Genomic DNA, 22,880 nt, shown 5'->3' on the forward strand with positions numbered 1-22,880 from the left:
TTTACAACTTGCCGAAGCCAATTAACATACAATCCTGCTCATCTTTGGAATGTGGGAACGGGGTCACGGGGGAAGAACGTGCAAACTCCGTACAGACAGCACCCATGGTCAGGATCGAACCCGGGCCCCTGGCACTCACTGTAAGGCAGCAACTCTACCGTTGTGCCACTGTGCTGTGATCGTCCATCCATCTCACGTCTCCCCCCACAGTTAGATGTGCCAGTACATCGTTACCCTTGAACAGGGTAGAATCTGTGAGTACATTTTGGAATGGGGAAGCCACAGTTAACAAAGGGATAAGTCACACACGGAAAGTGTTTCAAATTAAGGTTCAATTTCATGCCTCTTGCTGCGACCTGTGAGGCATTGGCTATTGAAACGCTCAGACCATTTAGTGGTTGTTTGTTACCATCAAAGCAATCCCTGAGTCGTGACCACACCATCTTAACCTTGTAAAATGGTGGCCAGTGTAGGTTTTGTGTTGATGTAGTGCAAGTCAAACTCAGCCTGAATCAGTGATATTGTTGACCGAGGAACACAGAGTATAATTTGCAACCTTTTGACTTTCTCCAGACTATATTGGCACCAGCGCCAAAGGTCAGATGACTGCGCAAACGCTGATGGATTCTCCGTGGTTTCCTTGGTTACTCCTTGTTTGAGCTAAAGCAGTAAACCTTGGCCCACATAACCCGGGCGATCTGTTTATAATTACTTGAGTAGAATTAAATTAGGAAACTTCTCATCCTGATATTTTCACATATTGGAAGATTTATCGTAATGTGTCCACATCAGAAAGATTAGGCTAAGCTGTTTATTTGTGGTAGACTGAAAACTGAAAACTGAAAGCTAATTCTGTTCACCTTGAGAGGAATCGACTCTCTAGGTTCATAGAAACTCAGTAACCACAACTTATGTTTCTTGTGGAAATAAATGATATTTTAAGGCTGAAGAAGAGTCTCAAGCCAAAACCATTCACCCATTCCTTCTCTTCAGAGATGCTGCCTGTCCTGCTGAGTTACTCCAGCATTTTGTGTCTATTCAAGATATAGGCAGACTTGGGTTGGAGTAACACATGCTTTGAAGGGAATTGATCTTTAAGGGGAGTAAAAGTTTCAAACTGAAATATAACATTATAAATACGTGGTTTGTATCTTCCTCAAAACGCCACGCGCTAGCACTTACATTTTTACATATTCTGACATTTTTGCACTCCACGCCGTAATCGGGTTCCCTTCAGATTTCATGCTATAGTTCACATTATTGATGATTAAAGCTTTAAGAAAAAAGCCAAATTTAACATGATTTTTACTGTTAAGATCCATCCTGCCGGCTTCCAACAAAGTTGCAAGACAGGAACACTCTGAACTTTTCACCTCAATGGGATGTCACAGCAAGTGCTTCCAACAGGAGGGAGAGGGCGAATTGGCATTGCAATTGGAACTGCTGCGGCAGGCAGGGGAAGTGCTAGACTCTTACCTTCGGGAACGGGTTGAGTTGGGGACCACGCCTCCCGTGGGGGCTACGGGATAGTGGTGAAATATTGCGTTGGGGGACCAGGCCTCCTGTGTGAGAGGGACCCAAAGGGTCCCACATGGTCAGGTAACATTATAAATACGTGGTAGCAATAACAAAGACAAGAACAGGCACAAGATCTAAAACGTGTAGGGAGGAACTGCTTGTTTACCTGCGTTAGTCAAACAAGTTTTCCTACATCTTTAATAGACACAAACGGCTGTAGTAACAGCGGGTCAGGCAACATCTCTGGAGCGAAGGAATAGGTGACGTTTCAGGTCGAGACCCTTCTTCAGACGAGAAGAAGGGTCTCGACTCGAAAAGATCAGCTATTCATTTTCTCCAGTGATGCTGACAAACCCACAGGAGAGTTATTCCTGCATTTTGTGTCTATCTTCAGTGTAAAACATCTGCAGCTCCTTCATAAAAAAAGAATGTTACAAAGGAACCAGTTAGAAAGAGTTGTTTGATAGATGCTATGTCAATGGCATGGGGTGCTTTGAACTGTAGTGACTATCTACAATTATAGACACTATTGTAAGATAAGAATCGTTGAGACCAGTTTGCGTTCAGTTGCTTCCCATAAATGACGACGTGATCTGTTGTTGCAACATTGATTGAAGGTTAAACATTGGCTGGGAGGCAGCGGATATTTCCACCATTCTTCTTTAGAGTTGTATTATAGAAACATAGAAATGAGGTGCAGGAGTAGGCCATTCGGCCCTTCGAGCCTGCACCGCCATTCAAGATGATCATGGCTGATCATCCAACTAAGTATCCCGTACCTGCCTTCTCTCCATACCCCCTGATCCCCTTAGCCACAAGGGCCACATCTAACTCCCTCTTAAATATAGCCAATGAACTGTGGCCTCAACTACCCTCTGTGGCAGAGAGTTCCAGAGATTCACCACTCTCTGTTGTGAAAAAAGTTCTTCTCATCTCGGTTTTGAAAGGATTTCCCCCTTATCCTTAAGCTGTGACCCCTTGTCCTGGACTTCCCCAACATCGGGAGCAATCTTCCTGCATCTAGCCTGTCCAACCCCTTAAGAATTTTGTAAGTTTCTATAAGATGCCCTCTCAATCTTTCTAAATTCTAGAGAGTATAAGCTGAGTCTATCGAGTCTTTCTTCATATGACAGTCCTGACATCCCAGGAATCAGTCTGGTGAACCTTCTCTGCACTCCCTCTATGGCAATAATGTCCTTCCTCAGATTTGGAGACCAAAACTGTACGCAATACTCCAGGTGTGGTCTCACCAAGACCCTGTACAACTTCAGTAGAACCTCCCTGACTCCTATACTCAAGTACCTCATAACTCAATTACGGGAACTTCAGCAACCTCAAACGGAAATGGTGGCTCAACGTGATGTCTCATCCTGGATGTGGAGACTTCCAGAGCAGTGCAGTGGGGATAGAGCTACCTGGAGTTGCAGCTTGAGTCTGTCACCAGACTCCCTTGCCAGCTAGTTATCTATGCATTGAACTATGAGAATCAGATTCATTGCCAAATACACAGAGTTTAATGGATTCCCAGTCCGTTGAATGAACTCTTCAGCCCAGGAGTTTCCAGAATGATAGATTTACTGTATCTTTCAAATATAATGGGGACATTCAAGGCTGCAGCATCACTGGTCCTCATTTGAACACCGTCAAACTTCGATCTGTGGACCCTGGCAGGAATAAACCAAAATGGATGAGCATTCAGACACTTTGCTCTTGAAACTTAAATTATTCCTTGGTCAGTTAGGTGAGTCAGTCAGCCTGATGTTTGTAATACTGAAAATGAGGTGGAATTATGAAATATAGTCAACCCAGTCAACCCACTAAGCCTTTGTAGAAAGGAAATGTCCTAGACTCATCCAATCTGCCTCAAACCTGAACAGTCCATGTCATTGAGTCTAAAGAAGGGTCCCGACCCAAAAAGTCACCTGTCCATGTTCTCAAGGGGTGCTGCCTGAACTCATGCGTTAGTCCAGCATTTTGTGTCTTTTCTTGGTAAACCAGCATCTGCAGTTCCTTGTTTCTGGCACATGTTACTCAGTGATCAACTTCATCAGTCATAGGAATGGAATTAGGCCATTCGGCCCATCGAGTCTCCTCCACCGCTCAATATCTCTCCCTCTCAACCCCATTCTCCTGCCTTCTCCCCGTACCCTTTGACACCCGTAGTAACCAAGTACCTAATCACCGTCACTAATCAAGTACTTGTATCAATCTCAGCATTAAAAATCCCCAAAGATATGGTCACCACGGCCGACTGTGGCAATGAACTCCACAGTTTGTTGAGAATTGAGACGATATACCCAGTGCCGGGAGAGATTTGGGTGGAGTTAGAGTATAAAAGGCTGAGTAATGAACCTTTATCATAGTGGCATGTGGTACCAAGAGACCAGCAAAACCTATCCATGCATATTTCAGATTCATTAGTGTGAATATTTATAAAGGCCCCAGTTCCCTAACGATGCCGTGTTCAATGTACTCGTGTATTAGGATAATGGGTAGAACTTTAACTTTCTCACCAATGGCTTTTTCTAATGGAGTCACACTGTGTGGAACTGAACGGAAATCGACTGAGTAAAAATTTCATAAGGAAAATACATTTTCGCAAATTGCAATCTTTAATATCTTTTCTCATGAAATGCCTCCATCACGAAGACAAACCGGTCTTCCCCTGAGATCTCCAGGCAAAATTACTCATTACAGATGAGGAGCTGATGTCTTTCAACTCCTTCAGGAGCAGTTAACTGACACGTCGTCCTGTGGAGAAACTCCATTAGGTTTGGGGGAATGAGGAGCTCGTAGATTTAAGCACCTTCTCCTCTCTATAGATCCCCAGACAATTCTTCTGAAGGGCGTAGACACAAGGAACTGCAGATGCTGCTTTACAACAAAAAAAAATACAACGTGCTGGAGTAACTCAGCGGGTCAGGCAGCATCTGTGGAGAACAGGGATAGGTGACGTTTCACAGAGTGCTGGAGTAACTCAGCGGGTCAGGCAGCATCTGTGGAGAACATGGATAGGTGACGTTTCACAGAGTGCTGAAGTAACTCAGCGGGTGCAGCAGCATCTATGGAGCTAAGGAAATAGGCAACGTTTCGGGCCGAAACCCTTCTGGGTTTCGGCCAGAAACGTTGCCTATTTCCAGAAGGATTTCGGCCCGAAACGTTGCCTATTTCCTTAGCTCCATAGATGCTGCTGCACCATAACTCAGTGGGTCAGGCAGCATCTGTGGAGAACATGGATAGGTGACGTTTCACAGAGTGCTGGAGGAACTCAGCGGGTCAGGCAGCATCTGTGGAGAACAGGGATAGGTGACGTTTCACAGAGTGCTGGAGTAACTCAGTGGGTCAGGCAGCATCTGTGGAGAACAGGGATAGGTGACGTTTCTGGTCAGGACACTTCTTTAGACTGATTGTAAGCTTCGAACTTCTGAAAGACAATTGCTGTTTCTATCTACAGTGTCAGCAGCCTGCCATAAATAGCAGTGGGCGATCGATTAGGCTCTATTTCAGTGTTGCTGGTCGGCAGTTTTGGTTTCAGGCCACTGCCTCATGTGCCTTTCACCTCTAAATAGACCATAGAACATTCAGCACAGGAACAGGCCCTTCGGTCCACAATGTCCATGCTGAACATGATGCTAAGTTTGACTAATCTGCTGCCTGCACCGCCTGCCAAGTCAGCTTTTACTTTAGAGATACGGCGCGGAAACAGGCCCTTCGGCCCACTGAGCCCATGCTGACCAGCGATCCCCACACACATTAACCCTATCCCACCAACACAAGGGACAAACGGGTGACAGGGGTTATGGGGAGAAGGCAGGAGAATGGGGTTAGGAGGGAGAGATAGATAAGCCACGATTGAATGGCGGAGTAGACGTGATGGGCCAAGTTCTATTCCTGTTCCTTATGACCTTCTGACAATTGTACAGTAATACCAAGCCAATTAATCTACAGACTTGTGTGTGGGGATCGCTGGTCGGTCTGGTCTCAGTGGGCCAATGGGCCAACTTCCATGCCCTACCTCCAAACTAAACTAAACTAATACAAATAAAACAGCAAGATTTGTGCCTTTGGTTTTTAATTGACATTGGTAAAATTGTAAATTGCCCCTAATATGCTAGTGTAAGGGGTCAGCATGGCCTCGGTGGGCCAAAGGGCCTGTTTTTTCACTGTATCTCGGAAGTCTAAATGAGTGTTTCTAGCGGGTTTTAATAACATAATTGATCACAAATGTAAACAATTCCGCCTCAGTGAATGATTTGGAAACTCCCAGTGCCGGATTTAGATGAAGAGAGGCCCTAAAGCTGTTCCACTTGTGAGGCCCCCAACGACCGGACAGCCATGGCGGCCAAATCTCCCACAATTCAAAGCGAGGGAGAAAGTGCCCAGCGCCGACCAGTTGCCGTTGCAGTGCGCATGCATGCGCAGGGCGGCCGATGATGTGCTGGCCGTGGTTGTGCACATGCGCAAGGCGGCCTGACCTGCCGCGCCGGCGGATGAGGAGCGAGCGTGCATGGACACGGATAGCGGGGGGAGATGGAGAGAGAGAGATAGAGAGGGGGGCCGCCCAGAGTTGAACGGTAGGTGTTCTGCTTTGGCCGGAGGCCCCGCTAGACCTCGAGGCCCATCAATGTTTTCGGGGGGCCCCTAGAAAGTGGGGTCCCTAAGCTATTGCTTGTTTAGCTTATACGTAAATCCGGCACTGGGAACTCTGGATATTCAAAGGGCATAGATTCATCCCGCACTCATGACCGCCCCAACCAAGGCAGCGACTTGATCAATGTGCTCTGGAGCAAGGGAGGCAATCAAGTCAGTTACAGTTCCCACACAATGCCCAGTATTACTTCAGTGGCTTCCATGTTAGCAAAGACAAGCATGAAGATCATCGTTCTACCAAAACAAAGCAACAACACAGCAAGAGGCCCTTCAGCCCACAATGCCCATGCCGAACATGACGCCAGGTTAAACTGACCTCACCTGCCTGTACGTGATCCTTATCCCTCTGCAGGATCTGGGGGTCCTTGTACATCAGTCTATGGAAGTAATTATGCAGGTACAGTAGGCAGTGAGGAAGCGAATGGCATGTTGGCCTTTACAACAAGAGGAGTCGAGTGTCGGAGCAAAGAGGTCCTTCTGCAGTTGTACAGAGCCCCAATGAGACCACACCTGGAGTATTGTGTGCAGTTTTGGTCCACTAATTTGAGGAAGGACATTCTTGCCATTGAGGGAGTGCAGCGTAGGTTTACAAGGTTAATTCCTGGAATGGCGGGACTATCATATGCTGAGAGAATGAAGCAGCTGGGCTTGTACACTCTGGAGTTTAGAAGGATGAGAGGCAATCTTATTGAAACATATAAGATTGTTAAGGGCTTGGACACGCTAGAGGCAGGAAACATGTTCCCGATGTTGGGGGAGTCCAGAACCAGGGGCCACAGTTTAAGAATAAGGAGTAAGCCATTTAGAACAGAGACGAGGAAACACTTTTTCTCACAGAGAGTGGTGAGTCTGTGGAATTCTCTGCCTCAGAGGGCGGTGGAGGCAGGTTCTCTGGATGCTTTCAAGAGAGAGCTAGATAGGGCTCTTAAAAACAGCGGAGTCAGGGGATATGGGGAGAAGGCAGGAACGGGGTAGTGATTGGGGATGATCAGCCATGATCACATTGAATGGCGGTGCTGGCTCGAAGGGCCGAATGGCCTACTCCTGCACATTTTGTCTATTGTCTAAATGATCAACCTGCATTTAAACAACATTCACGAACAATTGGTGTTTGACCTTGGTTTTGGCAGACTAACTATGCGATGAAAGGCCGCAGCGTGACAGTGGTTGATGGTCCATCCCTGTAGCAGTGTTGAGCGATTACCTGCTCAGTCGCTGTGTCTCACACTGAGCGTAGATTGTGGATTAACATGTCCAGTTTGTCAAGATCAATTCTCAAGCCCCTGAATTGCGAATATTAAAAGTTCATGCCTGGAATACTTCAGTTCTTCCCTGGGCTCGTTAACTTTTCACCGTTGAAGAGGAAGAGACCTGACCTCCAGGAGAAGCAGTATGTGCCGACTCAGGTCTTCCCCCACGGGGATTGCTTTTGACCTTCATCACTATTCTGGAGTCCTAATCACAAGCAGCTGGGCGTGTGTTTTTTTTTAAATATTGGAAGCTACTCGTTTGAAAAAACAACAGGGGCATCAGCAGTTCTTTTCATAGAAACATAGAAAATAGGTGCAGGAGGAGGCCATTCGGCCCTTCGAGCCAGCACCGCCATTCAATATGATCATGGCTGATCGTCCCCTATCAATAACCCGTGCCTGCCTTCTCCCCATATCCCTTGACTCCACTAGCCCCCAGAGCTCTATCTAACTCTCTCTTAAATCCATCCAGTGACTTGGCCTCCACTGCCCTCTGTGGCAGGGAATTCCATAAATTCACAACTTTCTGGGTGATAACAAAATTTTCTCACCTCAGTCTTAAATGACCTCCACTTTATTCTAAGACTGTGTCCCCTGGTTCTGGACTCGCCCAACATTGGGAGAAAATTTCCTCACCTCAGTGTTAAATGGCCTCCCCTTTATTCTAAGACTGTGTGGCTCCTGGTTCTAGACTCGCCCAACATTGGGAAAAAATTTCCTGCATCTAGCTTGTTCAGTCCTTTTATAATTTTATATGTTTCTATAAGATCCCCCTCATCATTCTAAACTCCAGTGAATACAAGCCTAGTCTTTTCAATCATTCCTCATATGACAGTCCCGCCATCCCTGGGATCAATCTCGTGAACCTACGCTGCACTGCCTCCCCAGTAAATTCAATAGACAATAGGTGCAGGAGTAGGCCACTCGGCCCTTCGAGCCAGCACCGCCATTCAATGTGATCGTGGCTGATTCCACCTCAGCTGCACCTTATGCCGAGCCTTTGGGTCGCGAACAGGCAATCAGCAGAGCGCTTCGAAAGACAGCCACAAAAAGCCGCAGATGCTGGAAAAACTAAGGTAGACAAAAATGCTGGAGAAACTCAGCGGGTGCGGCAGCATCTATGGAGCGAAGGAAATAGGCAACGTTTCGGGCCGAAACCCTTCTTCAGACTCTATCTACAAAAGTGCTGGAGAAACTCAGCGGGTGCAGCAGCATCTATGGAGCGAAGGAAATAGGCAACGTTTCGGGACGAAACCCTTCCGGGTTTCGTCCCGAAACGTTGCCTATTTCCAATGTTGCCTATTTCCTTCGCTCCATAGATGCTGCTGCACCCGCTGAGTTTCTCCAGCACTTTTGTCTACCATCCACAATCAGTACCCCGTTCCTGCCTTCTCCCCATGTCCCTTGTTTCCGCAGCCCTAAGAGCTCTATCAAACTATCTTTTGCTGATTAGTGAATATAAGCCCAGTCGATCCATCCTTTCATCATATATAACCATATAACAATTACAGCACGGAAACAGGCCATCTCGACCCTTCTAGTCCGTGTCGGGACGAAACGTTGCCTATTTCCTTCGCTCCATAGATGCTGCGGCACCCGCTGAGTTTCTCCAGCATTTTTGTCTACATTGAAAAGAAGACAGACGCAAAATGCCGGAGTAACTCAGCGGGACAGGCAGCATCTCTGGAGAGAAGGAACGGGTGACGTTTCGGGGTCGATCGACACTGAGAGTCGGGGGGGGGAAAAGGGAAACGAGAGATGAATACGGTGATATAGATCAAACGAATGAAAGATATGCAAAAAAAAAGTAACGATGATAAAGAAAACTGCAAAAACATGTGCGTGAGAATGAACTGCAGATGCTGGTAAAATCACAAAATGCTGGAGTAACTCAGCGGGCGAGGCAGCATCCATGGAGAGGAAGGTACACAAAAATGCTGGAGAAACTCAGCGGGTGCAGCAGCGTCTATGGAGCGAAGGAAATAGGCAACGTTTTTCGGGCTGAAACCCTTCTTCAGACTGGCATGGAGAAGGCATCCATGGAGAGGAGTCTGAAGAAGGATTTCGGCCCGAAACGTTGCCTATTTCCTTCGCTCCATAGATGCTGCTTTCGGCCCGAAACACAAAGGAAATAGGTAACGTTTCGGACCGAAACTCTTCCGAGTTTCGGCCCGAAACGTTGCCTATTTCCTTCGCTCCACATAGATGCTGCTGCACCCGCTGAGTTCCTCCAGCATTTTTGTGTACCTTTGATTTTCCAGCATCTGCAGTTCCTTGGTAAACTCCATGGAGAGGAGGAATGGGCGACGTTTCGGGTGGTGTACGTGCTCTGGTTCATTAGAGATGGAAAAATCATAGAGCTAGGAGCATTCTCCTGCCCAATGCCAGTGATCCTCCTGCGGGCGTTATAACTTTAAACTACAATCTTCCCCTTTAAATACTGGATGACGAGTTCCTCTTGCATGAGTATATCAGATTACAATGTTATTTACCACCAGCTCAACCGGTTTGGGAAGTTGAAGACAGGTACAAATTCCAGGACAGACACAACATGCTGGAGTAACTCAGTAGCCTAGGCAGCTTCTCTGGATAGAAGGAAACCCATTCCTTCTCTCCAGAGAGCTGCTGCCTGTCCCGCTGAGTTACTCCAGCATTTTGTGTCTACCTTTGGTGTAAGCCAGCATCTGCAGTTCCTTCCTTGTTGAAGAATAAGGGGTGGGCCATTTCGAACGGAGTCGAGGAAACACTTTTTCACCCAGAGCCCAGAGTTGTGAGTCTGTGGAATTCTCTTCCTCAGAGGGCGGTGGAGGCCGGTTCTCTGGAGAGAATTCTTTCAAGAGAGAGCTAGATAGGGCTCTTAAAGATAGCGAGAGAGAGTCAGGGGATATGGGGGAGAAGGCAGGAACGGGGTACTGATTGGGGATGATCAGCCATGATCACATTGAATGGCGGTGATGGCTCGAAGGGCCTACTCCATTATCTATTGTCCTACACATTTTGCCTGTTGTTCATCCCTTGCTTGTTCCATATACCCCATCATTTCCCCCACACAAATTACTAATAATTCAGCACCTGATTCCAGGGGTTCCGATGGGCACCCACTGCTTGTAGACTAGTGGAATGAGCTTATCGCCCAGCAGTGACATACACACCAGTGATAGCGTGGCGTGTTACAGCTCCGTTTAATGAGGTTACAGCCAGCAGGTTCTCACCGTTAAGACTAACTGCAGGTTCACGGAATGATTGATAGCTGGTGACAAAGTGGTATCGCCATGGCAACGTAGAGCAGGTAACAGGAAAGGCTTCAACTTGGTCTGAAGGCCTTCACTTCGCAGGGCTGCTCAAATTAAATTCCATTCACTGGCATTTAGCAGGACGAGAGGGGATCTTATAGAAACATATACAATTCTTAAAGCATTGGACAGGCTAGATGAAGAAAACATGTTCCCCATGTTGGGGGAGTCCAGAACCAGGGGTCACAGTTTAAGAATTAGGGGTGGGCCATTTAGGACTGAGATGAGGAAAAACGTTTTCTCCCAGAGAGTTGTGAATCTGTGGAATTCTCTGCCACAGACGGCAGTGGAGGCCGATTCACTGGATGTTTTCAAGAGAGAGTTAGATTTAGCTCTAAGGCCAAAGGAATCAAGGGGTATGGGGAAAAAGCAGGAATTTTAGATGATCATTTTGAATGGGCGGTGCTAGCTCGAAGGGCCGAATGGCCTACTATTTTTCTGTGTTCTAAAGGGAGCTTGTTTATGGAAGCTGCTGCTGAACTGAGATCCTCCCTACTCCCAATCAAAGAATGAGTGCAGAAGGTACATGGATAGGACAGGTTTAGAGGGATATGGGCCAAATGCAGACAGGTGGGACTGGTGTAGGTGGGACATGTTGGTCAGTGTGGGCAAGTTGGGCCAAAGGGCCTGTTCCTAAACTGTATCGCTCTATGACTCTACACACCTGTCATGTTTAAAACAACGCTGTGTTATAATACTGGAGGATGCAGGCTTATCACCGTAGCAACAGTAATGGTGGGTACTTAGTTAAACAGTATGACTCTGGGGACAGTATTACCAGCATAGGGTTGTAACGATGGCATTGAGGTAATTTACTGATGGGAAAATATCTGCCGCTGTCCCGTACATGGAGACTATTGGTGGGTACACTACTGAGGAGACAATATAAAAAGCTGCGTATCTAGAAAGCAACATGAATTGGCTGCAACCTGACCCTATCTCTCCTGGGGGTAGACACAAAATGTTGGTGTAACTCAGCGGGACAGGCAGCATGTCTGGAGAGAAGGAATGGATGACGTTTCGGGTCGAGATGCGATTGTTTTCCGGATCGTATCCCCGGTTGTTCTGCAGCCTAACACCGTGGAGCTGGCGGTCTTGCTCGGGACTGACTTTGAGCCCCACCATGGACTCACCATCAGAGCCTGTGATCCCTAGCCTGGGATCGACCCTCCAACCGTGATGCAACATCGAGGAGCGGGTAGAATACGTAGATGTCGGGAGCTCCAAACGACGCACAAGGTTTCGACCAACCCAGACCCGTGGTCTGATCACCCGGCGTGGGGGAGCTGAGATTCTCCCCCCCCCCCCCCCCCCCCCCCCCCCAATGCAGGAGTTTGATCGCCCCGACGTGGAGGACCTGACTGCCGGCTGCGGGAGCCAAGATCGTCATCCCGTCAACGGAAGGTTCGAGGCCTCCGACTGCTGGAGAACATATAAGAGAAGAGCAGAGAAGGTACACAAAAAAGCTGGAGAAACTCAGTGGGTGCAGCAGCATCTATGGAGCGAAGGAAATAGGCACCGTTTCGGGCCAAAACCCTTCTTCAAACTGATCGGGGGCGGGGTTGGGCGGGGACAAGAAAGGAAAAAGGAGGAAAAGCCCGAAGGCTGGGGGATGGGAGGAGACAGCAAGGACTAACAAAATTGGGAGAATTCGATGTTCATGCCCCCAGGATGCAGACTCCCCAAACGGAATATGAGGTGCTGTTCCTCCAATTTCCGGTGCTGCTCGCTGTGGCCATGGAGGAGACCCAGGACAGAGAGGTCGGAGACGGAGTGGGAAGGGGAGTTGAAGTGCTGAGCCACCGGGAGGTCAGCTTGGTTATTGTGGACCGAGCGGAGGTGTTCGACGAAACGATCGCCCAACCTCCGCAAGATTGGGCTCATTTTTGCCTTCCATCACAGTGAGGAATGTGGAGGAGTCACTGTGGTGGATGTTTATGTTAAAATGTATTTAGTGTGTTCTGTTGCTTTTTATTGGTATGGCTGTACGGCAAATCAAATTCCTCGTATGTTGCAAAACACACTTGGATAATAAGCTATGATTATGACTATGATCTAGCAGCGATAGATTTGCTCTCCTTTTTCCCCTGCTGTCATTCCCAGAGTCCCGCTAGGACTCCCTTGTCATTCTGAAGCTGTCATCCTGACGTGAAGCAGCAATCACAGGCGACCTTGCGGCAAACCTCTCCCTTCGTGCTGCGGCACTCAATGAATTGTAAACGGGAAGCCATCTCCTTGGCGTAGCAAACATCTCGGGCCTGCCTGTCAACCTGTCAGCTTGCTCTGGCTTTCCGGCAATTATGAATGTCACAGGGCAGGCAGAGAGTAGCATTTCATGCTCTGCAGATTCACACACGCAGCAATCCAGCTGCTCAATATCTCCGCGCTTTCTGCATGCAAGAGACGTGCGCAGATGATTTGCAGTCTGTGTCTCACCTCATTTCCTCTCCTCTATTCCCACCCCCCCCACACATTTATCCTCCAGCCAGCCCCCGCCACACAGTCACATGTTTTGAATCAGGAAGCCAGATGCCACAAATGTGAGATTAGTTTTAATGAGTCAGACGAGGTCCCAGACCCTGAACAGTGCAGACAAACCCAGCGACCAAGATATGTTCGGCATTAGCTCTGTCTGTGCCCAGAGGCCCAATATTGACTTGAGCAGCAAAGAGGGATCGTTCGTTTGCAGACGCTTTCAATTTAAATACAGAGGAGTGGAACTTAACGTGGTTCAACCCAGATAAATGAGGTGACAAGCGGGGCAGGAGAGGGCAATAGGCAGAGGATGAGGGGTTGAGCGTGGGGGGAACTGCTGTGATAGCGGGGTGGACGAGGGAGGACCTGGCATTAGGGGGATCCCCGTGAGAGGGGGGAGAGGAGAACAAAGGGAGACCCAGTGTGGGGGGGCCACAGTGGACAATAGGGGAACCACAAATGGAGTGTGTTCCAAGATAGTTTGTGTTAAAATGGGATTGTTGTAACTTTGTCGACGTCCTTTCTGTGGCGACCCTTTCCATACCTCAAGAATGCAAAACAAAGAACATCTCACCTTATTGTCACTTGTGGCTAGTCTCAATCAGTCTGAAGAAGGGTTTCGGCCAGAAACGTTGCCTATTTCCGTCCCTCCATAGATGCTGCCTCACCTGCTGAGTTTCTCCAGCAATTTTGTCTACCTAGTCACAATCATTCAGATATCTCGGCCATTTCATAGCAAAAGGATTTGAGTATAGGAGCAGGGAGGTTCTACTGCAGTTGTACAGGGTCTTGGTGAGACCACACCTGGAGTATTGCGTACAGTTTTGGTCTCCAAATCTGAGGAAGGACATTATTGCCATAGAGGGAGTGCAGAGAAGGTTCACCAGACTGATTCCTGGGATGTCAGGACTGTCTTATGAAGAAAGACTGGATAGACTTGGTTTATACTCTCTAGAATTTAGGAGATTGAGGGGGGATCTTATAGAAACTTACAAAATTCTTAAGGGGTTGGACAGGGCTAGATGCAGGAAGATTGCTCCCGATGTTGGGGAAGTCCAGGACAAGGGGTCACAGCTTCAGGATAAATCCTTTAAAACCGAGATGAGAAGAACTTTTTTCACACAGAGTATTGAATCTCTGGAACTCTCTGCCACAGAGGGTAGTCGAGGCCAGTTCATTGGCTATATTTAAGAGGGAGTTAGATGTGGCCCTTGTGGCTAAGGGCATCAGAGGGTATGGAGAGAAGGCAGGTACGGGATACTGAGTTGGATGATCAGCCATGATCATATTGAATGGCGGTGCAGGCTCGAAGGGCCGATTGGCCTACTCCTGCACTTAATTTCTATGAGACCCTTCTTCGAAGGAATAGGTAACGTTTCGGATCGAGACCCAAAGGGTCTCGACCCGAAACGTCACCATATTCCTTCCCTCCATAGCTAATTGCTTGTAAGCTAATTGGCTTGGTATGAATATAAAATTGTCCCTAGTGTGTGTAGGATAGTGTTAGTGTCACCTATTCCTTTGAAAAAGGGTCTCAACCCCTGAAACGTCGCATATTCCTTCGAAGAAGGGTCTCGACCCGAAACGTCACCTATTCCTTCTCTCCATAGATGCTGCCTCACCTGCTGAGTTTCTCCAGCATTTTTGTCTACCTTCGATTTTTCCAGCATCTAGCAGTTCCTTCTTAAACATACAACTAATGTGAATTTGTTAAGACTTTAGAGATACAGCGCAGAAACAGGCCCTTCGGCCCTACCGAGTCCACGCTCCAGCCAGCGATCACTTTAGCTCTACCCGACACACTGACGCCAAGCAACCTCCAGACCTGTGCGTCTTCGGAGCTCGGGAGGAAACCGGAGCACCTGGAGGAAACCCCACAGTGGGCCGAAGGGCCTGTTTTCCCTGCCGTATCTCTAAACTCTCATTTTCTACGCCCTCTCTCAGCGAGGAGCTGCCTGTACCAGTCTCAGAACTCACTCAACCTTTCGAGGGAAAAAGTTAATCAAATACATGAAGTGGAAAAAGCTGGGGAATAGAATTAGGAGCAAGTAATTGGTTCACACAAGTGCACAAAAGAGACTGCAGATGGAAATCGGGTTGTTCTGCAGCGGAGTCATTCAGTGTACATTTCCGCGTGCCAGAGTGCCTGTCACGGAATTTGCTTCCTTGTATTTCAATGGCATTCTCAACCCCTCTGCTTATTTTCTCTGGGTCTCTTATTCCTTCCGATGATGTCAAAGAGCAAATTCAGCTGCAAATGAGATTTTCAACACGGCAAAAAAAACAAAAAAAACCCGATGTTTCATATTAACTTGCAGAACAGCCAGCTTCTACTCACCAAACTGTTTTTGCCCAAACCATCCTATTTTAAAGGGCCAACCTCCGAACAGAATTCCTGGTTTTTGCCGAGTTCTCTGACCCACACGCTGCTCAAATTTAACCCCTTGTGTACCCTGTGTTTAAGAAGGAACCGCAGCTGCTGGAAAATTGAAGGTAGACAAAAATGCTGGAGAAACTCAGCGGGTGCAGCAGCATCTATGTGGAGCGAAGGAAATAGGGCCTATTTCCTATAGTGGAGATGGTTATATATTTCCTATAGTGGAGATTGTTCAACTCTTTGCATGGAGCAAAGGAAATAGGCAACGTTTCGGGTCGACTTAGAAACATAGAAAATAGGTGCAGGAGTAGGCCCTTCGAGCCTGCACCGCCATTCAATATGAATATTTAATAGGAAATAGGCAACGTTTTGGGTCGAAACCCAAAGGAAATAGGCAATGTTTCGGGTCGAAACCCGGAAGGGTTTCGTCCCGAAACGTTGCCTGTTTATTCGCTCCACATAGATGCTGCTGTAAAATTCCTGCTCCTTTAAGTCCCCCCTGTCCCATTTAGGAGACCTAAACAGCAACCTCTGATGACCTAACGGGTGAGGCAGCATCTATGGAGCGAAGGAATAGGTGACGTTTCGGGTCGAGACCCTACTTCAGATCAATTTCACGCAACGTTTTACAGGGTGGAAGAGTGTCAGGGAGACTTCGGACAACATGAGAGCTGACAGCTTTTTGTTTTTGAAGGAAGGGTTCCACTTTTCCTCACAGAGAGTGGTGGGTCTGTGGAATTCTCTGCCTCAGAGGGCGGTGGAGGCCGGTTCTCTGGATGCTTTCAAGAGAGAGCTAGATGGGGCTCTTAAAGATAGCGGAGTCAGGGGATATGGGGAGAAGGCAGGAACGGGGTACTGATTGGGGATGATCAGCCATGATCACAGTGAATGGTGGTGCTGGTTCGAAGGGCCGAATGGCCTCTACTCCTGCACCTATTGTCTATTGTCTATTAACACTACCCCTACACACACTAGGGACATTATTTTTAACATTTATACCAAGCCAACTAACCTACTAACCTGTGTTTAAGAGGGAACTGCAGATGCTGGAGAATCGAAGGTTACACAAAAAAGCTGGAGAAACTCAGCGGGTGCAGCAGCATCTATGGAGCGAAGGAAATAGGCAACGTTTCGGGCCGAAACCCTTCTTCAATAGGGTTGCCTATTTCCTATTAAATATTTATATTGAATGGCGGTGCAGGCTCGAAGGGCCGAATGGCCTACTGCTGCACCTATTTTCTATGTTTCTAAGTCGACCCGAAACGTTGCTTATTTCCTTTGCTCCATGCAAAGAGTTGAACAATCTCCACTATAGGAAATATATAACCATCTCCACTATAGGAAATAGGCAACGTTTCAAGCCGAAACCCTTCCGGGTTTCGGCCCGAAACGTCGCCTATTTCCTTCGCTCCATAGATGCTGCTGCACCCGCTGAGTTTCTCCAGCTTTTTTGTGTAACCTAACCTACTAACCTGTACGTCTTTGGAGTGTGGGAGGAAACAATGGTTCATTGCACGTGTGTTCCCATCTCCTGCTGCAGCCTACTTCCTTGGCCCATGGTGGTGCTGGCTCGAAGGGCCGAATGGCCTACCCCTGCACCTGTTGCTTATTGTCTCGACCCGAAACGCCACCCATCACAGTAGAAGTAAAAAGCCGCGTTCTTAACGGCGTCGTTATAGCCCGTGTGGTGGCTGGAGCTAAATCTCTACCCTTTCTCCCCCCCACCCCCCACCCCCCACCCTACAGCCATGAAGACAGACCGCAAACGGTTAAAGGCGGAGAAGGCCGACCTGGTAAACCAGATGCAGCAACTCTACGCCACACTCGAGAGTCGGGAGGAGCAGCTCCGGGATTTTATAAGGAATTACGAGCAACACAGAAAGGTAAATGAAATAAAATGCCATAGAGGGAGTGCAGAGACGGTTCACCAGACTGATTCCTGGGATGTCAGGACCGTCTTATGAAGAAAGACTGGATAGACTTGGTTTATACTCTCTAGAATTTAGGAGATTGAGAGGGGATCTTATAGAAACTTACAAAATTCTTAAGGGGTTGGACAGGCTAGATGCAGGAAGATTGCTCCCGATGTTGGGGAAGTCCAGGACAAGGGGTCACAGCTTAAGGATAAGGGGGAAATCCTTTAAAACCGAGATGAGAAGAACTTTTTCACACAGAGAGTGGTGAATCTCTGGAACTCTCTGCCACAGAGGGTAGTTGAGGCCACAGTTCATTGGCTATATTTAAGAGGGAGTTAGATGTGGCCCTTGTGGCTAAGGGGATCAGGGGGTATGGAGAGAAGGCAGGTACGGGATACTGAGTTGGATGATCAGCCAAAAACTCAGCAGGTGCAGCAGCATCTATGGAGCGAAGGAAATAGGCAACGTTTCGTCCCGAAACCCTTCGGGTTTCGACCCGAAACTTTGCCTATTTCCTTTGGGTTTCTGCCCTATTTGAAGCCAGTTGAGGCCACAGTTCATTGGCTATATTTAAGAGGGAGTTAGATGTGGCCCTTGTGGCTAAGGGGATCAGGGGGTATGGAGAGAAGGCAGGTACGGGATACTGAGTTGGATGATCAGCCATGATCATATTGAATGGCGGTGCAGGCTCGAAGGGCCGAATGGCCTACTCCTGCACCTAATTTCTATGTTTCTAAAAAATGATGCGAATTCTCAGTGGATGTGAAGAAAAAGGTTTTAAGGGGATAGATTTAGGCACCCAAGGGGCAATGTATTTACACACAGGGTGGGTGGGTGTATGGAACGAGCTGCCGGAGGAGGTGGTTCAGGCAGGAACGTACCATCACAAAAACAAGGTTTGGACAAGTACACAAATGGGATAGGTTTAGAGGGATATGGGCCAACCGCAGGCAGGGGCTAGTGTAGATGGGACATGTTGGTGGGTCTGGGCAAGTTGGGCCGAAGGGCCTGTTTCCATGCTGTATGACTCCTATGTCTAGGCAATAAATAAGTGACACTTTTGTGTTATACCCTGAGGATGTTTACTAATATATATGCATGCCTGAATTGTAAAGTTTCCTTTCCCTGATGTTGACATTCCTTACCTCATCGAGGTTTATAATCTTTCATGCATCATTTAGAAAGTAGTCTGTCACATCAGTGAACCTCGGAACTCCTTGAAAGCCAAAACAAGAAGGGCCTCGACCCGAAACGTCACCCATTCCTTCTCTCCAGAGAAGCTGCCTGTCCCGCTGAGTTACTCCTGCATTTAGAGTCTAAGCCAAAACAACGCTAGGATTCGTTGAAGTCCCATACAGTGACATGAATGGTTATTACAGAACAAATGGCACCTTAGACACGGTATGGATGGTGTGGGTCTCAATGCCCCACTCTCACCCCCCCCCCCCCCCCCCTCCCCCATTCCCCTCACACTCTCTTTCTCTCTGGTGCTCCCACCTTCTCCCCCTCCTGCCCAATTCGCTACCCTCTGCACTTTCTCCTTCATGTAGAGATTCAAGAGGTTTAGTTGAAACAGGCCCTTCGGCCCACCGACTCCCTGCCCACCATTGATCACCCATACGCTAGTACTATCCTGCACACTAGGGACAATTTGCGGAGTTTGGGAGGAAACCGGAGCACCTGGAGAAACCCCACGCGGTCACGGGGAGGACGTACAAACGCAGTACAGACAGCGCCCGTAGTCAGGATGGAACCCGGGTCTCTGGCGCTGTGAGGCAGCAACTCTACCGCTGCGCCACCGTGCCCCACACCATTGTTGGGTAAAAGAACTTCTGAGGAGTGGAGAGTCCTGGAGTAAGATCTCACTGGCCGCTGTTGTCCCAGGGCTCCATATCTCACCACATGTACGGGCTTTAATGGTCACCATATAACCATATAACAATTACAGCACAGAAACAGGCCATCTCGGCCCTACAAGTCCGTGCCGAACAACTTTTTTTTTTCCCCCTTAGTCCTACCTGCCTGCACTCATACCATAACCCTCCATTCCCTTCTCATCCATATGCCTATCCAATTTATTTTTAAATGATACCAATGAACCTGACTCCACCACTTCCACTGGAAGCTCATTCCACACCGCTACCACTCTCTGAGTAAAGAAGTTCCCCCTCATGTTACCCCTAAACTTCTGTCCCTTAATTCTGAAGTCATGTCCGCTTGTTTGAATCTTCCCTATTCTCAAAGGGAAAAGCTTGTCCACATCAACTCTGTCTATCCCTCTCATCATTTTAAAGATCTCTATCAAGTCCCCCCTTAACCTTCTGCGCTCCAGAGAATAAAGACCTAACTTGTTCAACCTTCCTCTGTAACTTAGTTGTTGAAACCCAGGCAACATTCTAGTAAATCTCCTCTGTACTCTCTATTTTGTTGACATCCTTCCTATAATTTGGCGACCAAAATGGTACACCATACTCCAGATTTGGTCTCACCAATGCCTTGTACAATTTTAACATTACATCCCAACTTCTATATTCATACTCCATATGTTTCATGGCCCACGTCTCCTCTGGTTCCCGAGTGCCGAGATAAATCTGCAACCTTCGTCCCCACCTTGCAGGAGAGTGAAGATGCAGTGAAGGTTTTAGGAAAAGAGAAAGATCTTCTCGAACGAGAGAAGTGGGATCTGCGGCGGCAAGCCAAGGAGGCAACCGATCACGTGACTGCACTTCAAACACAGCTAGACTTGAAGGAGAACAGGATTAAAGAACTGGAGGCAGAGCTGGCCATGGTAAGTGATGGACCTGCACTGTATCAGGTGCTGAGTTACTCACCTGAATGTCTGGAGAATGAGTGGCCACGTGCACTAAGCAACGGTTGAACAACAGTCACAATGTGTAGGAAGGAACTGCAGATGCTGGTTTACACCGAGGATAGACACAACATGCTGGAGTAACTCAGCGGGACAGGCAGCATCTCTGGAGAGAAGGAATGGGTGATGCCTGTCCTCAGTCTGCAGAAGCCTCTCACTCATTCCTTCCATCTAGAGATGCTGCCTGTCCCGCTGAGTTACTCCGGCATTTTGTGTCTGTCCTCGATGAACAGCAGTCATTTCCAAATGATCTCCACATGGTCTCACCGGTGGGTGGAACACCCTCCGACCTGCAGCCCACTACTCTGGTCAATAGATAATAGGTGCAGGAGTAGGCCATTCGGCCCATCATGTCTACTCTGCCATTCAATCGTGGCTGATCTATCTCTCCCTCCAAACCCCATTCTCCTGTCTTCCTTGAATACATGCAGCTTGTATGACTTACCCTGTGTTGATGTGCACCATATTGCCACTGGTAAATACGGTGATCGCACACAATTCAAGTGATTTCAGAAATCCCCCCTCCCTCCCGGAGCGATGGGTGAGATCTTCAACGGTTCGATGGTCCTTTATTGTCACTTGTACCAGTTAATGTCCAGGGAGATTCCATCTACCATACAGTCATACCAGGAACCAGCAACAAGACACACCATGACATAAACATCCACCACAGCAGATCCCACAATCCTCACTGAGATGGAAGGCAGTAAAGTCCAATATTCTTCCCTCTTTATTCTCCCACGGTCGGAGCAGTCGAACCGTCCGCAGTCGGGGCGATCAAAGGTCCCATAGCCAGCGGTCGAAGCCCCCGCAATCGGGGCGGTCGAAGCCCGTGCGGCTTGGAGCTCCCGAAGTTGGTCCCCAACCAGGGACCGCCAGCTCCTCGATGTTAAGTCCGCAGGCTCCCGCTGTTGGAGCTCCCGGAGTCGGTCCCCAATAAGGGCCGCCAGCTCCTCGATGTTAAGTCCGCAGGCTCCCTCCGTTGGAGCTCCCGGAGTCGGCCAGGGACCGCCAGCTCCTCAATGTTCGACCACAGTGTGAACAGAGATACGATACGGAAAGAAATCGCATCTCCGTCGAGGTAAGAGAGTAAAAAAAGTTCCCCACCTGATACAAAGTTGATGAACACTAAAACATACATTTAACACATACTAAAAAATCAATAAAGAAAGTAGAGGATGAGCTAGACTGTTGGCGAGGCAGCCATTACAGAGCCACCCAGTGCGATGAGATAGACACTCCGTTGCGATGAGATAGACATGCGAGATAGACACTCCGTTTAACAAAATGTACGTTGATTTATCCCATTTAACAACGCTCTCACAGACAAGTCCTTTCAGTTTAAGTTTCATTGGCAGATAATAAACTTGTAAATTCTTTACAGCTACAGAATGCAGAAGGATGGCTCAATAACTGAGCTGCAACAATGCCTATTTAACGATGTTGATGCGAGATCAGAACTAAGAGCTGTTCTTGCTGTTGGGTGTCACGGTGACGCAGCGGTAGAGTTGCTGCCTCACGGCGCCAGGGACACGGGTTCAATCTTGACTACGGGTGCTGTCTGTGCGGAGTTTGCACGTTCTCCCTGTGACTGCGTTGGTTTCCGCTGGGTGCTCTGGCTTCTTCCCACCCTCCAAAGACGTGCAGGTTTTGTAGGTCAATTGGCTTTGGTAAATTATCCCTGTTGTGTAGGGTGGTGTTAGTGCACAGGGTGATCTGATCGCAGGTTGGCGCGGACTCAGTGGGCCAAGGAAGTAGGCTGCAGCAGGAGATGGGAACACACGTGCAATGAACCATTGTTTCCTCCCACACTCCAAAGACGTACAGGTTAGTAGGTTAATTGGCTTGGTATAAATGTTAAAAATAATGTCCCTAGTGTGTGTAGGGGTAGTGTCAATAGACAACAGGTGCAGGAGGAGGCCATTCGGCCCTTCGAGCCAGCACCACCATTCAATGTGATCATGGCTGATCATCCCCAATCAGTACCCCGTTCCTTCCTTCTCCCCATATCTCCTGACTCCACTATTTTTAAGAGCCCTATCTAGCTCTCTCTTGAAAGCTTCCAGAGAACCTGCCTCCACCGCCCTCTGAGGCAGAGAATTCCACAGACTCACCACTCTCTGTGCGAAAAAGTGTTTCCTCGTCTCCGTTCTAAATGTGCGGGGATGGCTGGTCAGCGTGGACTCGGTGGGCTGAAGGGTCTGTTTCCGAGCTGTGGAGAACATGGATAGGTGACGTTTCACAGAGTGCTGGAGTAACTCAGCGGGTCAGGCAGCATCTGTGGAGAACATGGATAGGTGACGTTTCACAGAGTGCTGGAGTAACTCAGCGGGTCAGGCAGCATCTGTGGAGAACATGGATAGGTGACGTTTACAGACCCTGTGGATTTTAAATGTGGTTGTTCTGTGTAGAGCAGTAGATGTTATGGATCGGACACTTTGCCCTCCTGGTGAAAGCACTAGTCTGTCTAAAATAAACGAAAATAAAAGAAAAATCTAGCAGAAGCATTGACCTGTTAAGGTGAAGATGTAA

The 22,880-nt window shown here is 48.1% G+C and overlaps 1 protein-coding gene across 6 annotated transcripts in view; it reads left to right on the top strand.

The window, feature by feature from the left end:
• The window catches only part of LOC129711466 (kazrin-like), a 243,283-nt gene that overhangs the window by 161,326 nt on the left and 59,077 nt on the right, over nucleotides 1–22,880 (top strand). For all 6 annotated transcript variants that reach the window (XM_055659082.1, XM_055659084.1, XM_055659083.1 and 3 more), the window contains 2 exons: nucleotides 17,310–17,446; nucleotides 20,097–20,267. In XM_055659082.1, the coding sequence (XP_055515057.1) occupies nucleotides 17,310–17,446; nucleotides 20,097–20,267 (308 nt within the window). The remainder of the gene's footprint in view (nucleotides 1–17,309; nucleotides 17,447–20,096; nucleotides 20,268–22,880) is intronic.

The sequence above is a fragment of the Leucoraja erinacea genome, chromosome 30 (genome assembly GCF_028641065.1).
Source record: "Leucoraja erinacea ecotype New England chromosome 30, Leri_hhj_1, whole genome shotgun sequence".
Classification (NCBI taxonomy): Eukaryota; Metazoa; Chordata; class Chondrichthyes; order Rajiformes; family Rajidae; genus Leucoraja; species Leucoraja erinaceus.